Genomic DNA, 18,157 nt, shown 5'->3' with positions numbered 1-18,157 from the left:
ACTTAGCCTTATTTGCCTCAGTTTTTCATCTGTAAAGTGAGCTGGAGAAGGATATGCCAAACCACTTTAGTATCTTTACCAAGAAAACCCCAAAAGGGGTCATGAGGAGTCAGACACAACAGAAACAGCCAAATAACAGAGGAGTCACTTAACTCTAAGAACCTTATTTTCCATATCTGGAAAATGGGGCAAGCAATAGCACCTCTTGGGCCATAATAGCATGGATCAAATGAGATAATATATGTAAAGTGTTTTTAAACCTTTAAGTTTTATATAAATTTGAATTATTATTAATAAATGTATTTGACTAAGTCGCTTTGTTATAGGTCTTTTTAAAAAAGTTAACCAGTTCAAAAAAAGAGATATGAGATTATACCTTCTTTGCAGAAGTGATTGACTATGGATGTAGGTTATTGTATATGTTGTCTCACAAATGTGTGTGTGTGTGTGTGTGCGTATATAATATATCTATATGATAGGAAAAACCCTAATTTGTGATAACCTTAAGGGATAGAGACAGAAATATAAACACATACATGTATCACTTACTGTACACATGTATGCCTTTCACATGATAAGTACTTACATCTCATAGATGGATATATGTGTGTTTTATGGATGGGTGTAAATTTCCTGAGTATCTAGAGAGGATGCAACTGGACTACATCATCATGTCATTCTTTTCATTAATAGAGCAATTACCATATAGTTCTTAAGGATTAATAACCCTCCCCTTAAATATTCTAGATGAATGTGTTTGTGTGTTAGTAGTACTGGTATGTATGTGTACATATGTGTGTATATGATATAATAAATGACATGTACAAGCACAATAGAAATAATGGGCACACAGTAGGCACTTAATATTGTCTGATACAACTTAAAAAATAAATTTAAAATTTGATTATTTTTCAGTTACCCAAATAAGATGCCTACTAGAATGTCATTTTTAAAGGACTGTTACATTTACTTGAACAATTTTCATGCATGCAGAGCTTTGCATTCCCTCTCTGCATGGCAAATGGCCTCTTTGGACCTGCTAATCCTGATGGGACTAGAGAAGACAGTTGTGTTCGTCACCACCACATTAATCACAAATGCCTCCAGAGCAGTGCCCTCTCCATCAGAGGAAGTCATGGTTTTCTCACTTGGGAAATCATCAGATGAGGTCAACAAATTAATGACTTTCTTCATATGCCAGCTACAGTGACTCAGCATCTGACCTTTATTTCTTAATACTGTAGCTCTTGTGCCAATTACTTCTCCACCTACTTATCTTTTAAACAAAGGCATTCTCTATAAAAGACTTTCCTAAATGAGACAGCAGCAGTAATGGTGAGAGGATGAAAGTCACGGAGGCCATGTCTCATCCAGTGGGCCTACCGAATTCCCAATTTTTTAATTTCATTTCCTTATTTAACAGTTGCCCTTATTGGGAATTATTGCTTTTTTGGTCTCTTCCTTGCTAGCAGTAGGCTCTCTGTTAAAGCCATTATCTGCCTCAATTTCCTCATCTATAAAATAAAATGTTTGGATTCAGTTTCTTTCTAGCTCTTAATGTACATTGAACCTGTCAATGAAAATCATGTCTCAGTGGTTCAGGTAGCATTGTGGATTGCTAGTTTCCATGCCCAGACATTTCATTGATGGCATTTCTAAATAACCTCAACATATTTAACTGCTTTTTATAGGAATACAAACCAAATTATTTCTAATTACAGAGATTTTGTATCTTCTCTTTGACCTTCTAAGTAATACCTTTTCAACAACCAACAATTATGCATTAACCACTTTTTCTATGCCAGGACAAGAATAAATAAGTGGAAAAATCTACGTGAATTATAGGTGGTAGCAAGGAAGAGAATCAGTCATTTATAATTTCAAAGGTCCACCTTTAATTATTTGGCCCTATTTATTTAGCACAATACCTGACACATAGTATGTACTTAATAAATGCTTGTTTCCTTCCTTCCTTTTTCACAGAGTATTGTGTCAGAACTAGAGATCAAGTAAGGCATGGAGGACAATGTGAAAATGGAAAGAGCGCATATGAATTCTGAAGTACCTACTAATTGTGAGAACCTGAACAGGTTATTTAATCTCTTTGTTTCAGTGTTCCCACCTGTAAAATGGGGTTAATAATTCATGCTTTCACTACATACCTCACAGGAAATATTTTATTTTATTTTTATTTATTTTAATTTTATAGACCATGAAGCACCATGTAGATGTGACTTACCATTATGACTGGGAATAATTGTTATTGCTTCTTGGTGACATCATGACATTCCTGCGAGAATATTTAGGGCACTGTTTTGATGGCATCCCTTTGGAGCACTCTTTCATCACTGATGGAAGAAGAAATGTAGTCTCGCTTGCCAGTTTGGTTGTTTTTGCCTGTGCTAATAACGCTGTGCCGCAATAATAATGACGAATATTTATATTGTGCTTTGAGTTTTGCAAAGCATTTAACATATGTTAATTCTCTCATGTGAGATTCACAACAACCCTGTGGAGAGGTGCCATTGATAATTATGCCAATCACAATGGTAAGTCACATTTATATAGTGCATTATGATTTATGAAATGTTTCGCTCAAAACAATTCTATATAGTGCATGTGAGGTATATAGTGCAAGTATATGTTATTATCCCCATTTTACAGATGGAAAACTTAAGCCTGAGACAAAGGAAAGTAAATGAGTCAGGGCTATGCAGTGGCCTAGTAATTATTTAAGATAGGATTTGAATTCTACCCATTACATCTAGCTGCAAGTGACATTTGTTGTGTCAACCAAGCTTCTCGGTATATATATTTTTTTTAAATAAGCTTAGTAAAGCCTTTATATTATTTAGTACCCTCATAGGATCACAGATTTATAACAGGGAAGAATCCTATTGAAATCATCTTGTCCAAACCCTTTGTCTTATAGGAAGCTAAAGCCAAGAGATGCTGTAACATGCCAGGTCACTTTAGGAAGTAAACAATGGAATCATGTCTCCAGACTCCAAATCCAGTGTATTTTCCACTCAACTTGTACTTTCCCCATGTTTAGATGTTCTTAATGCTTTGTATCCTTCCCTTTGCCTTGGTTCCTATAGATCTTTTTCAATTCCAAAATGCTTTACTCTCCTCTTCTCCCCTTGCCACTTTCTCTTCCCTCCTGTCCCTCCACCTTCCCCTCCTCCTCTTTTCCCTGTTCTCTCTCTACCTCTACCACTTCTTCCTCCTCTTCACCCTTCTCCTTTTCTTCCTCCTTCACTGCCTTCTCTTTCCCCTTTTCCTCCTTTCTTTCCACATTCTCCTTTCTTCCTCCTCCTCTTCCTCCTCTTGCTGTCCACATCTTGAACACAACCCTATTGTCTCTTCATTTGCTATTTGCTCAGTACATCTTTACAAAACAGTTTTTTAAGCCCCAGTTTCCTTGCTTTGATTTTCATCCTCCTTTCATCCTCCAAGCTTTTGTTCTTGAATCTCTTGACAATTTACAATTTACAACTATTCCTTTTCACTATATACCCTGTTCTCCTTTTTCATATATATGTATATTTATATATACATACATACATACATATATATATTTTAATCTCCCTCCATTGCACTGTCCAGGTGTTTCATTTAATTACCTAGTCTTCTATTAAAGATGTTTGTTTTCTTTGAGCTATGTGGCATTCCTTTTAGCTTTATTCTAACAAGATCCTTTCGTGTGAATTCTGAAGCACTAGTTTTCTGCTTCTTGTTTTTCTTATTCTTACTAAAACTACAATCAGCATAAAGGTTAAATCTCAAGAGTTCAAGTATTCACTTATCCTTCTAAAGTCACTCAAACAAACATTTGATGTTTGACCCTTTCTACATTTTTCAGTCAAGCAATCAACAAGCATTCATTAGTCACCTACTATGTACCACCAGGCAGGCATTTTCCTAGGTGCTGGGGATTCAAAATACTCCCAAGACATATACAGTCTAAGAGTTCACTTTGTAGCTTGGTATGAGCATTGTGTAGCCTATGTAGCTATTCTCGAAACCATGGGTATTTAAATGCTATTTTCTTGTGCAACTCACAGGGCTATGTTAAGTACTATTTTTACTTGATGGAGATGACAGTGTGGCAGAAGGAATTTGGCAGTCTTCTGCAATATCATGGTTTAAATTGTTGGGTCACTTAAAATTATAAAATTTTAGGTGAGATAAGTTAAAGGCATACTTCTGTAATTATGTAAAACTTGGAGAGCAGTAAGGAAACAATTGTATTGCCATCTTTAGTTATTTATTCTTTTAAAGTTGTTGTCTTTCCCCAGTGGCATGTATTCTCTATAAGGGTGAAGAATCGCTTTTTTTGGCCTATACTTGTATTACCATAGCTTGACACAGTTCCTGGCAAAGAATAAATACGTAACAATTGTTTGATCCATTCATCCATCTACCTACCTATCTGTCTATCTGTCTGTCTGTCTATCTATCTATCTATCTATCTATCTGTCTGTCTGTCTGTCTGTCTGTCTGCCTGCCTGCCTATCAATCCATCTTTTGTCTATTTTTCTTCCTCCCTTCCTTTGTTTCTCTCTCCTCCCTCCCTCCTTCCTTCCTTCCTTCTTTCCTTCCTTCCTTCCTTCCTTCCTTCCTTCCTTCCTTCCTTCCTTCCTTCCTTCCTTCCTTCCTTCCTTCCTTCCTTCCTTCATTATCTCAGTACTTGAGACTTTCCCCGGGAATTCACAAAATATAGACAGACAACATACTAGAGAAGCCACCAGCCTCTAGGTGGCACTGTGGATAGAACACTGGACCTGGAATATGGATGACCTGAGTTGAAATCTAGCCTCAAATACTTAGCTGACTGTGTAACCCTCCACAAACCACTTAACCTCAATTACTTCAGTTGTACAAATGGGGATAGCAGTAGCACTTACCTTTCAGGGTTGTTCTGAGGATTAAATGAGATAATGTTTGTACAGTGCTTGTACAGTGCCTGGCACTTAGAAGAATCAAATAAGTACTTCTTCCAGAATCATATGCTTCCATTAGAATGTAAACTCCTTGAAAGCAAGGACTTCATTTCTTTTTCTCATTTGTATCCCTAGCACAGTTCCTGGAAAATTGTTGTTGTTCAGTTGTTCAGTCATGTCCAAATTTTGTTATTCTGTGGACTATATCATGCCAGTTCTGCCCTTGGGATTTTCTTGGCAAAGATATTGGAGTGGTTTGCCATTTCATTCTCCGTTGAATTAAGGCAAACAGAGGTTAAGTGACTTGTCCAGGGTCACACAACTAAGAAATGTCAGAGATGGGATTCAAATTCAGATCTTCCTGACTTCAGGCCTGTCATCTCTATCTGCTGTACCACTTTACTGTCTCTGCCTGACAAATAGGGCAAATAGTAGGTGCTAAATAAATGTGCAGAACTGGGACTAGGGAGACTCATCTTCATGAGTCTGACCTCATGTTACACTGGGCAAGTTACTTGACTCTGTTTGCCTCAGTTTTCTCATCTTTAAAATGAGCTGGAGGAACAAATGGCAAATCACTCTAGTATCTTTGCCTTGAAAACCCCAAACCAGATCATGAAGAGTCACCCACGATTCAACAACAATAACAAAAATGTTTATTGATTTTTATTGAGGTAACCAGACTCCTCATTGCTGTACTCTTTGGTCACACTGATTTCCCACCTGCCTAGGTGACGCTTGATCACTTACCAACACACAGAGTTCTATGGCCACAGTGTAAGGATTAATAACTGGAGTGTACCATCACAGAGAACTCAGATCTTCCAGCTTTTATATGCCATTTAGAATAAGTCTCAGAATGCAAGAAAAGCCAGGGTCTTTCTTAGGACTAAACTACCTCCTCACAGCTTTCAGAGTTGCCTCACCACCAAATCAAAAAAACAAAATCAAATGGACATAATGCAGCATTTACAACATTAAATCTTCCCCAGTTCTTATCCAGTAAAAATCTAAAGATTTGTTTTGACTTTTTTTTTCTAAGGCTAACTTCACAAAAAACTATCTGCTTATGGAACTATAAGGAGACAACAAAATATTGTTTCTTCTTACAATACCTTCAACTTTATATTAGGTTATTTCCTTCACTGTACATATTCTCATATAGTTTCCATCACCCCCTGCTAGCAATAGCATGGCATTCTAGATAAAGAAATCTGTATTTTTGTTAGTTTGTTATGACTTTTATGCTTTGTTAATTTCATGATCTAACAACTAGCACCCATGCATACTTAATTATTGCTAGTGTCCTTGAGAAGCAGACTGGTATAGTGGATAGAGAGCTAGCCTTGAAGACAAGAATACATGAGTCCAAACCAGCTGTGGCCATCCAGTAAGCAAGTACTTCTTTAGCACCCCCTGTGTATTAGCCAATATGCCAATCACATTGAGATTCAAGGACAGAAAGTAATAATCCCTGCCCTCCAGGAGCTTACAAAGCATCATTTTATGAGGGAAGACAACACATATGAAAACAGCAATGGAAAAAACAGCTATAATCAATCAGTAAACATTTATTAAGCACATACTATGTGTTGGGTAAAAGACAGTACCTGCCCTCAAGGAGTTTACAATTTAATGGCTGAAACAACTTGCAAATAAATACGTATCAAGTTATATATGGGCTCAATAGGAAGTGATTAACAGAAAAAAGGCATTAGAATTAAGAGGAGTTGGGAAAGACATGCTGTAAAAATTGGGGGGGAGGGAGTTGAGCCATAGAGGAAGCCAGGGAAATTAACAGTTATAATAGTAATGCAATGATTGATAATTAATTTATGATAATAATATAATAATAGTCATAGCATTTATATAGTACTTTAAGGCTTACAAAGAACTTTACAAATATTACCTCATTTTATCCTCATAACAACCCTGGGAGGTGAGTGCTGTTATGCCCATTTTACAAATAAGGAAACTGAGGCAGTCAGTAGTTAATTGGCAGTTAATTGACTTTCCCAGATCATTCAACTAATAAATATCTGAAGTCCCATTTGAACTCAGGTCTTCCTAACTCCAATTCTATGTATATAAATATGTATTACAAAATAAATATATTGATGCAACCTAAGACCCTGGAAAAGTTGCTTAATCTCTTAGACGCTTCAGGTAATTTTCTGAGACTGTAAGTTATAAATGAGTTGCTTTTGATAAAGGAAGTTTCCAACCAAGGAATTCTTTAGGTTAATAAAATCTAAAGACATGATTCCCTTCCACCCCAACCCCTCCCAATTCCATCTTGTTAATAATTGAGCTGTCATGAGCAGTATGAACCCACCTACGATAATAGAGCTCTGCCCAAACTTGGGTGCATCTGACTGATGGCAAATGTGAGGAGGGCCTCACCATGGGGAGGGGTGCACCTACTAATACTAAGTCAGCTGAAGTCAGTTCACCATAGCTTGGCCATGCTGCACTGCAAAGTCACCTGTAGAGTCTGGCAACAGTGGTGGAATGCAGAAAGAGAAATATAAATCAGAGTTGAAGTCCAGAGCTAGAAATCAGGAAGACGGGAAATGAAGCAGGTCAAGAGAAGGTGTCCAGAGCAGTCTCAAAGATTCCGAAGCCATTTGTTGCATTGAGAATGTGTCTGTGGGCTTTGAAACAAGTCCTGCTTCCCTAGTCTCCTCGATGGGCAGTGAGAGCTAAATTAGAGGGGGTTTTAGGAGTAAGATTGGTACCTCAATATGTAGTGCTCTTTAAATCTTATATTTCCAAATATCTGCTGCCATCAGAAGCCAAACAGTCTGCAGACTCTTATTAATGGCAGCCATTAATCTGATGTCACATGGCTGAACACTCCAAGGCCTTATATTGGATTCACCACTTAGATTTTTTCCTCCTCAGGAAGTACAGAATTTGCCTCCTTACTCATGAAAAAAAGCCTACGTGTATTGACAAGAGTTCACTAAACTTGCTTGTAATGGGAAGAGGGGCTGGGGGGAGTGAGAATAGAATTAGCATTTATCATCTTACTATGTGCCAGGCACTGCGCAAAAGTTTCTTTTTGTTGTGCCATTTCAGTCCTGTCCAACTCTTCATGACCCCATTTGGGGTTTTCTTGGCGAAGATGCTGGAGCGATTTGCTGTTGCCTTCTCCAGCTCATTTTACAGATGAGGAAACTGAGGTAAACCAGAGTAAGTGACTTGCCCAGGTTTACCCAGCTAGTAAATGTCTGAGGCTGGATTTGGACTCAGGAAGATGAGTCTTTCTGACTCCAGGCCCAGTGCTCTATCCATTGCACCAACAGCCCTGAGAAGTAGTTGCTGTATTATCTCCATTATTTTTTACAGTTGAAGAAAACAGGGTCCATTTGACCCTTCAGAGGTGAGCTCCATAATGTGCAGGTGAATTTGCTTCTGCAAATGAGCCTTCTTGCTATAAGGAGCACTGCAACTGGATCCAGAATATCTGAGTTCAAGTGCTGCCTCTTTCATATTACTCTTCTGTGACTGTTGGCAATTCAGTTCTTGATTCTGAGTCTCCATTTCTTCACCTGTGAAAATAGGGCATCAGCTAGGTAAAGTCTAATTTCTTTTCTAGTCCTGAGACTTTGGATTCAATACCTTGTGTATTGTTTTAGGTTATTTTTATTAACTATAACTCAGAAGCGTCATAGTTAAGTGAATTGGCAATATAGGCTATAACCTCACTCTATAAGATTGGTACTTAGAAATAATTTGTAATTAATTAATTAATCAGTACTCAATAAATCTTCCTAAAGTCATTAAATCCTGCTTAATCTAGGAGGAGAGAGGTAGCATGTCATTATCAATAGAAAGCAGTCTTGAATCCAGGAAAACCTGGGTTCAAGCCCACACTCTGATACGTATTGATCTTCTCACCCTGGACAATTCCCTTAACCTCTCTGAACTTTTGGCAACTCTCTAATACTGTATTCAGAGAACATGCTGGCAGAGGAAATATCCTCACCCAAAAGTTCCCTGTATTGATGAATTCACAGGTCCAGTCTTTAACCTTTTTTCCAAACCTAATCTAAAAATAAGCTTGAGGTGGAGCCAAGATGGTGGAGTGAGAGCAACACCTCACCTAAACTCTTCGACAAACTCCTTCACACACCTCTAAAAAGAGCCAAATTTTGGAGGTGCAGAATCCAATAGGAGACAGACTGGCAGATTCACAGCCCAGGACAGAGTGGAAGGTTGACGGGAAGGATTTGTTCCATGGGGGTGAACCCACAGCACACAGCTCAGCGCAACAGAACAGGAAAGCCCTGGGAAGCCTGTGCCAGTAGCAAGCAGAATGGAGGAGCACCAGCCCAGGGTGAGAGACCAGCAGAGCCAAGCAAGTAACAGCCGCTGAGCCCCAGATATCAGCCTCAGCAGCTCCTGAGACTTTCAGCCCACAGATTAAATGTCTGTAAGTCACCTACTTGAACTTCTGGGAGCTAAATTGGTGGAGTGATGGATAAATGCTCTCTCCTCCTCCCTTGTTAACCTTGAAAGAACCATAAAATATTTCCCAAGAAAAATCCCAGATCAATGGGCACAGTGAAGGGGCAAACAGTCTCATAACGCTTGAGGCTAGGAAAATAGTTAAGGGGGATTCCTCTTACTGTGGCAGAGGTGAATCAGAAGGAGAGGGGCCCCAGGGCAGTGGAAGCTCACACTAGGACCCAGGCATGCCTCAGAACTCCAGGGGAAACGGGAAGACAATAGGGTAGCCAGGATCACCAACCCCTGAGCTTGCCTTTGCCTCAGCTCAACTGAGGAGATCTCCTGGGACCAGACCACTTCTCCCCCACCCTTAACAAGCTAGCCCCAGGGCTGATTGGGGAAACACAAAACAAAAAGATAAAAAGGCATCTGCCCTTAGCTTTTTCACACCAGTCAGCTCAACACCAAGTTCTGCAGGTTCTAACTGAAAGAACCAGAAGCCACGACACAAATCACCATCATGAACAAGAAAAAGCAAAGTAAGGGTGCATAGAATCTTTCTATGGGGACAAGGACCAAGTATGAATACCAAAGAGGTCAGTAGTGAGACTGTACTCCCATCTGAAACTTCAGAAGGGACCATGAACTGCTTGCATGCAGAAACAGCTCTCCTGGAACAGCTGAAAAAGGAAATAGAAGAAAAACTGGCCAATGGTTTTAAAAGTATGAAAAAAGAATTCGCTGATGAGAACATCTCTTTAAAAAAGGAAAATTGAACAAATGGAAAAGAAAGCACAAAACCTTACTGGGAAAATTGAACACATGGAAAAGGAGGTACAAAAACTAACTGGAGAAAATAATTCCTTAAAAGGAATAATTAGGCAGATGGAAAAGGAGATGCAAAAGTTAACTGAAGAAAACAATTTGATAAAAATTAGAATTGGGCAAATAGAAACTAATGAGACATCAACAATCAAATGAAATCTAAAGAATGAAAAGATAAAAGAAAATGTAAAATATCTAATTGGAAAAGCAACTGACCTGGAAAATAGATCCAGGAGAGAAAATGTAAGAATTATTGGCCTACCAGGAAGTTGTGATGAAGAAAAGAATCTGGACAGTATTGTCCAAGAAATCGTCAAGGAAAACTGCCCAGAAGTGCTAGATCCAGAGGACAAAATAGTCATCGAAAGAATCTGCCATTCACTTCCCAAAAGTGATCCCAAACTAAAAACCCCAAGAAATATTGTTGTCAAATTCCAGAACTATCAAGTGAAGGAGAAAATACTACAGGCAGCCAGAAGGAAACCATCCAAATATCAAGGAACTACAGTCAGGATCACACAGAACCTTGCAGGTTCTACGTTAAAAGATCGAAGGAATTGGAATACGATATTCCATAAGGCAAAGGAACTGGGACTACAACCAAGGGTCAATTACCCAGCAAAGTTCAGCATAACATTTCAGGCAAGGAGAAGGACATTCAAGGAAATTAGGGATTTCCAGACCTTCCTGACTAAAAGGGCAGAACTCAATAGAAAATTTGATCTTCCAGTGCAGGTCGCAAGACAGGTATAAAAAGATAAACAGAGGAAAAGAAAAACTTGTTACTCCATTTGGACAAACTGTTTACCTCCCTATAAGGGAAAATGATATTTGTTAATCTTGAGAATTGTACACCTATTATGAAATATAAAGGTGATATACATAGAGGGAACAGGCATAAAGTAAATGATGTGATAATAAAAATATGATTTAAGCGTGCAAAGGCATTGTAACAGGAGATGTGAAAAGGAGGAAGCAGAAAATGGTAAATTACATCACAGGAAGAAGGACAAAATTATAGTAGAGGGAAAGAGGGGGGAGAGATGAGCATTGTTTGAGAGGTATTCTCATCTGATTTCGTTCAAGGAGGGAACAATAAACTTAATTAAGTATATAAATCTAACTAGCTCTACAGGCAGTAGGAGAGGAAGAGGGAAGAAGGGGGAGGGGAAGCTAAAAGGGAAGGAAGAACTAGTAAGGGTAAAGGGGAGTAAAAGGGAGGGGGGCTGAAAGAAGAAAGGGAAGACTGCAGGAGGTGATGGTGAAAAGTAAAAACTATTGAGGAGGAGAAGGGAGATGGGAAAACTAAAAGCACAAATGGTGGGAAAGAGGATGGAGGGGAATACACAGATTGTAATCATAACTGTGAATGTGAATGGAATGAACTCTCCTATAAAAAGGAGACAGATAGCAGAATGGATTAAAAGCCATAATCCAACAATATGTTGTTTACAAGAAACACATTTGAAATAGGGGGATACCCACAGGGTAAAGGTAAAAGGTTGGAGAAGAATATATTATGCCTCAGCTGATGTAAGAAAATCAGGGGGAGCAATTCTAATCTCAGACAAAGCAAAAGCAGAAATAGATCTAATCAAAAGAGATAAGGAAGGAAACTGTATTCTGCTAAAAGACACAATAAACAATGAAGCAATATCATTACTAAACATGTATGCTCCAAGTGGTATAGCATCTATATTCTTACAGGAGAGGATGGGGGAGCTGAAGGAAGAATTAGACAGCAAAACTATACTAGTAGGGGACCTCAGTCTTCCCCTCTCTGAACTTGATAAATTTAACCTCAAAATAAACAAGAAAGAGGTTAAGGAGGTAAATAAAAGTCTGGATAAGGTAGATATGATAGATCTCTGGAGAAAATTAAATGGGAAAAGAAAAGAATATACTTTTCTCTCAGTGGTACATGGCACATAAACAAAAATTAACCATGTTCTAGGGCATAAAAACATCATAATCCAGTGTGGAAAGGCAGAGATAGTCAGTGCATCCTTCTCAGATCATAATGCAATAAAAATTATATGTAATACAAGGCCATGGAAAGATAAACCAAAAATTAATTGGAAACTAAATAATCCTAAAAAAGGAGTGGGTTAAACAAGAAATCATAGAAAGAATCAACAACTGCATTCAAGAGAATGACAATAATGAGACAACCTACCAAATCTTATGGGATACTGCAAAAGCAGTTCTTAGGGGAAGTTTTATATCTTTGAATGCTTACATGAATGAAATAGAGAAAGAGGAGATCAACGACTTGGGTATGCAGCTGAAAAAGCTAGAAAAAAGAACAAATTGAAAATCCCCAAGTAAATACCAAATTAGAAATACTGAAAACCAAAGGAGAGATTAATAAAATTGAAATTAAGAAAACTATTGAATTAATAAATAAAACCAATAGTTGGTTTTATGAAAAAACTAGTAAAATTGATAAACCTTTGGTCAATCTGATTTTTAAAAAAAGAAAGAAGAAAACCAAATTACTAAAATCAAAAATGAAAGGGGTGAACTCATTTCCAATGAGGAGGAAATTAAAACAATAATTAATAATTTCTTTGCACAACTTTATGCCCATAAATTAGACAATCTAAATGAGATGGATGAGTATTTTAAAAAATACAAATTGCACAGATTAACAGAAGAGCAAGTTGAATACTTAAACAACCCCATCTCAGAAAAAGAAATTGAACAAACCATCGGTGAACTCCCTATGAAAAAAATCTCCAGGGCCAGATGGATTTACAAGTGAATTCTATCAAGCATCTAAAGAACAGTTAATCCAACATTATAGAGTATTTTTGAAAATTGGGGAAGAAGGAGTCCTCCCAAAATCTTTTTATGATACAAATATGGTTTCAATACTTAAGCCAGGAAGAGACAAAACAGAGAAAGAAAATTATAGATCAGTTTCTCCAATGAATATAGATGCAAAAATTTTTAATAAGATTTAGCAAAAAGAATACAGCAACTTATCATGAGAATAATACGTTTTGATCAGGTAGGATTCATACCAGGAATGCAGGGCTGTTTCAATATTAGGAAAACTATTAGCATTATCAATCATATCAACAACAAAACTAACCACATGATTATCTCCATAGATGCAGAAAAAGCTTTTGACAAAATACAACACTCATTCCTATTAAAAACATTGGAGAGCATAGGAATAAAGGGAACTTTCCACAAAATAATAAGAAGTATCTACCTAAAACCTTCTGCAAGCATTATATGCAATGGTGATAAGCTAGATGCATTTCCAATAAGATCAGGGGTGAAACAAGGATGTCCATTATCATCACTATTGTTCAATATGGTGCTAGAAATGTTAGCTATAGCAATTAGACAAGATAAAGAAATTGAAGGAATTAGAATAGGCAAAGAAGAAACTAAGTTACCACTCTTTGCAGATGATATGATGAGATACTTAGAAAATCCCAGAGATTCAACTAAAAAACTACTTGAAATAATAAACAACTTTGGCAAAGTTGCAGGTTACAAAATAAGCCCACACAAATCTTCTGCATTTCTACATATTAGTAACAAAGCCCAACAGCAAGAGATAGAAAGAGAAATCCTACTTAAAGCTAGGGTAGACACTGTCATATATTTGAGAGTTTACCTGCCAAAATAAACTCAGGGACTATATGAACACAACTATAAGACACTTCACACAAATAAAGTCAGATCTAAGTAAGTGGAAAAACATCAGCAGCTCTTGGGTAGGCTGAGCCAATATACTAAAAATGACAATTCTACCTAAATTAATTTACTTATTTAGTGCCATACCAATCAGATAATTATTTTCTAGATACTATCAGATAATTATTTTCTAGAGCTGGAAAAATAGTATCAAAATTCATCTGGAAGAACAAAAGGTCCAGAATATCAAGGGAACTTGTGAAAAGAAATGCTAGGGAAGGTGGCCTAGCACTACTAGATCTCAAATTGTATTATAAAGCAACAGTTATCAAAACCACTTGATACCGACTAAGAAACAGAAGGGTAGACAAGTGGAATATGCCAGGTACTCAAGACACAGTAGACAATGAATATAGCAATCTACTGTTTGATAAACCAAGGACCTCAGCTTCTAGGATAAGAACTCACTGTTTGGCAAAAATTGCTGGGAAAACTGGATAAAAGTGTAGCAGAAACTAGGCATAGACCAATGCCTGACACCATACACAAAAATAAAATCCAAATGAGTACATGATCTAGGTATAAAGATTGATGCTGTGGATAAATTGGTGGAGCAAGGAATAGTGTATTTATCAGTTTTATGGAGAAGGGAAGAATTTTTGACTAAAGAAGAGATAGAAAGCATTATGAAGTGCAAGATGGATAATTTTGCTTACGTTAAACTGAAAAGTTTTTGCACAACCAAACCCAATGCAACCAAAATTCTGAGGGATGTAGAAAACTAGGAAAGAATTTTTACAGCTAAAGTCAAAGATAAAGGCTTCATTTCTAAAACATATAGAGAACTGAGTCAAATGTTCAAAAATACAAGTTATTCTCCAGTTGATAAATGGTCAAAGGATATGAACAGACAATTTTCAGAAGAAGAAATTAAAGATGTCTTTAGTCATATGCAAAAATACTCTAAATCACTTTTGATTAGAGAGATGGAAATCAAAACAATTCTGAGGTACCACATCACACCTATCAGATTGGCAAATATGACAGAACAAGAAGATGATAAATGTTGGCAAGGATGTGGGAGATTTGGAACACTAGTACGCTGTTGGTGGAGTTGTGAGCTGATCCATCCATTCTGGAGAGCAATTTGAAACTATGCCCAAAGGGCTACAAAAGTATGCAGACCCTTTGACCCAGCAATAGCACTTCTAGGACTGTATCTCCAAGAGATCATAAAAATGGGAAAGGGTCCCACATATAAAAAATATTTATAGCAGCATTCTTTGTGGTGGCCAGAAACTGGAAATCAAGGGGATGCCCATCAATTGGGGAATGGCTGAATAAATTATGATATATGAATGTAATGGAATACTATTGTGTATAAGAAATGATGAACAGGAAGACTTTGGAGAGTCCTGGCAAGACATATATGATCTGATGCTGAGCAAAAGGAGCAGAACCAGGAGAACTTTGTGCACAGAAATGACCACAGTGTGCGAGAGTTTTTTCTGGTAGACTTGGAACTTCATTGCAATGCAAGGACTTAAAAAAAAAATTTGCAATGATCTTCTAAGGCAAAATGCCTTCCACATCCAGAAAAAGAACTATGGAATTTAATCACAGAATGTAGGACATCATTTGTGTGTGTGTGTGTGTGTATGTGTGTGTGTGTGTGTATGTGTGTGTATTGTATTTTGCCTCATTAGATGATTTCTCCCACTCATTTTAATTCTTCAACACAGCATGACTATAGTGAAAATGTTTTTAGTAGGAATGTATGTGTAGAAACTATGCAAAATTGTATGCTGTCTCGAGGAGGGAGAGGAGGGGTAGAGGAGAGGGAGGGTAAAATAATAGTCTAAGTTATATGGTAGTGATTGTAGAACACTGAAAATAAATAATAAATTTAAAAAAAGAATGATTATGGTTCCAGTACTAGAATCTCAAGTAGGGATTTAGTAGCCACAAACTGGGTACTAAAGGATGACCAGGAAAGAAAGAATGGCCAGAGGCTTCATGGATATAGTAAGCCACATAAGGCACCCATCATTCAGAACAGTGGGATTTCCAAAGTAGGAAGCTTGGAGCTGAAGCTGCATACCCAAGAAGGGACACACCCTTGAACAATCTGGGGAGTCGATTTAAACCACAGTTAAGAGAGCGGGTACACCTACTCTCCATTTAGACACACAAGGGGAGTGACTCCCAGGAGGTAGTGGTTTCAAATTATATGACGACTGGTAGCAGAGAAGAGAGCCAACTATGGATTTGAGGGAGAACTAGTCTTGAGGTGAGAGTTGGGTGGGGTTGAAGAGCTGTCCTTGGATCTTAGCAATCCACCCACCAAAGATGCTAGTCTGTGTGGGGAGCTTCATTCAAAGAAGGGAAGAACATCAAGGAAATACAGTGCTACAGGCTTGAGCTAACTGGGCCACTAGTTCCCTATACATGTGCCTAGGTACTGTTGAACTTTCTGTAAAGGCTTTCCACTGGCATTATGTGTATCTAGGGTAGAATATATCCCAGGTTTATGGAAGGAATGGTTTATAACCATTTTTCCTGAAAGAAAGAGAACTATTGTTAGGTGCTATTGTGATTACAATACCCTGATTCCTTTGCTGAAGGTCCTAAAAGCACATGGGAGAAGGGCATAGCATTTTGAGCTCTCTCTTAGAGATGACATCCTATGGTAGGGGGCCAAAATTTGTTTCATGTAACCATTGAGTGTTTGGTTGATAATGGTTTTGAAATATATTCTGACATTGTTTTAATTTATTTTCAAAGATGAATTCTGACAGAAAGTGATGATTTAAAATATCTGCAGTGCCATGGAAAAGTGAATGTTTTAATTGAATATTAATTAGTTTAATCCTTTCTGATTGTTATTACCAAAGGAAATTATCCCTTCCCTCTAGTTACCAGATTTGCCATATGAAATATCTGGGACTACACTGCCTGACCTGAATGGAGAATATTTGGACAGTCAAGTTCTTGTGTTGGAGTGGGAGCTAGTGGGAGTTAGTTGGTTAAGAGTGGAGAATGAGTACTCACAGGCACTGAAGAATTGGGCTTATTTACCTAATGGCTGATGTCATCAGAACAGGAAGTTGTTGCTTTAGTATGCTAGGGTACCTCTTGGCAGAACAAAGTAGGGTACTGAAAGTTGTTGATGTGCATTATATGCAGGGCCCTTCCCTGAGAGTGATTGAGCTGCATGGTATAAATAATGACACTCTTTCAGACCATCAAACTCCCCCTGCCCCACAGTAGCAATCTCAGACTTTGCCTGTGTGATCAGTGTTGGGCTATACGTCTATGGATGGGTCAAGCTAGAAACTAGAAACTGTGCGAGTCCAGGTTATGAACATTGACAGAATCACAGATAGCACTAAAAGTTATGTTCATATGTATGTGTACATAGATAGGCCCATGTGTATGCTCAAAGAACAAGAGGACTGACCATCAATTGGTACAGTGGAAGGAAACACTGAATTTGGAATCAGAAGACCTATTTCAAATCGTGCCTTTTTCATTAACTACCAATGTAACCTTGAGCGAGTGACTTGACCTCTCTAGACATCAAATTTCTCATCTCTAAAATGAGGGGATTGAAATAGATGTCCCTCCTGGAGCTATATTTATGATTCTCCAATCCTCTTATGGTTATGAAAATACATACTTGTATTACACCTAAAACATTGCCTATGTTTTTTAAGATTAATTTTTCTTTTCAACAGCTGGCTGTCCAGACTCCTTGATTAAAGAGCTTCATCACTTCAGAATTCTTGGGGAGGAACAGGTAAGTTAACATTTCAAAGGCTGTGTGATAGTGTCACAAAAGGCAGCACTAATGAGACAGTTCCCTAACTCTCCAGGGAAACACTGTGTGTCTGATGACCCCCAGGACCCCAAAATGGGGAAGAAAAACACACAGGAGATGTGTGAGAACCTTTTTTTAATCCTATCCATCATCCTTGACAGCTATTAATTGCTACATCTGCTATCTGCCACAACTTTTCAAGGCAGGACTGTAGTGGTAAACAGGCACTACACAGAGGCAGACAAGCAAACAAATACGTGTGACTATGAACTCTGCCTGAGGGAATCATAGGGAAAGTCTTGTCAGGTTTGGTTTTGGTGAATTGGGGGTGTATGGGTGTTGTGGGGAGGGTAGAAGTGTCTGTGTATTCAATCTAGGGTTTTTGCATAGTGTTTTTAAGTTTTGTGTATGTATCTTGTATATTTTGAAGCATATAGTAACATTCTGCATGAGTCTG

The 18,157-nt window shown here is 37.8% G+C and overlaps 1 protein-coding gene across 2 annotated transcripts in view; it reads left to right on the top strand.

Annotated features, from left to right (window-relative positions):
* PRKN (parkin RBR E3 ubiquitin protein ligase) overlaps positions 1 to 18,157 on the top strand; it is a 1,884,374-nt gene that overhangs the window by 1,549,479 nt on the left and 316,738 nt on the right. For both annotated transcript variants that reach the window (XM_072637710.1, XM_072637711.1), the window contains one exon: positions 17,618 to 17,679. In XM_072637710.1, the coding sequence (XP_072493811.1) occupies positions 17,618 to 17,679 (62 nt within the window). The remainder of the gene's footprint in view (positions 1 to 17,617; positions 17,680 to 18,157) is intronic.

This window comes from Notamacropus eugenii, chromosome 2 (assembly GCF_028372415.1).
Source record: "Notamacropus eugenii isolate mMacEug1 chromosome 2, mMacEug1.pri_v2, whole genome shotgun sequence".
NCBI classification, from domain to species: Eukaryota; Metazoa; Chordata; class Mammalia; order Diprotodontia; family Macropodidae; genus Notamacropus; species Notamacropus eugenii.
This window is presented reverse-complemented; position numbering and strand designations above follow the sequence as displayed.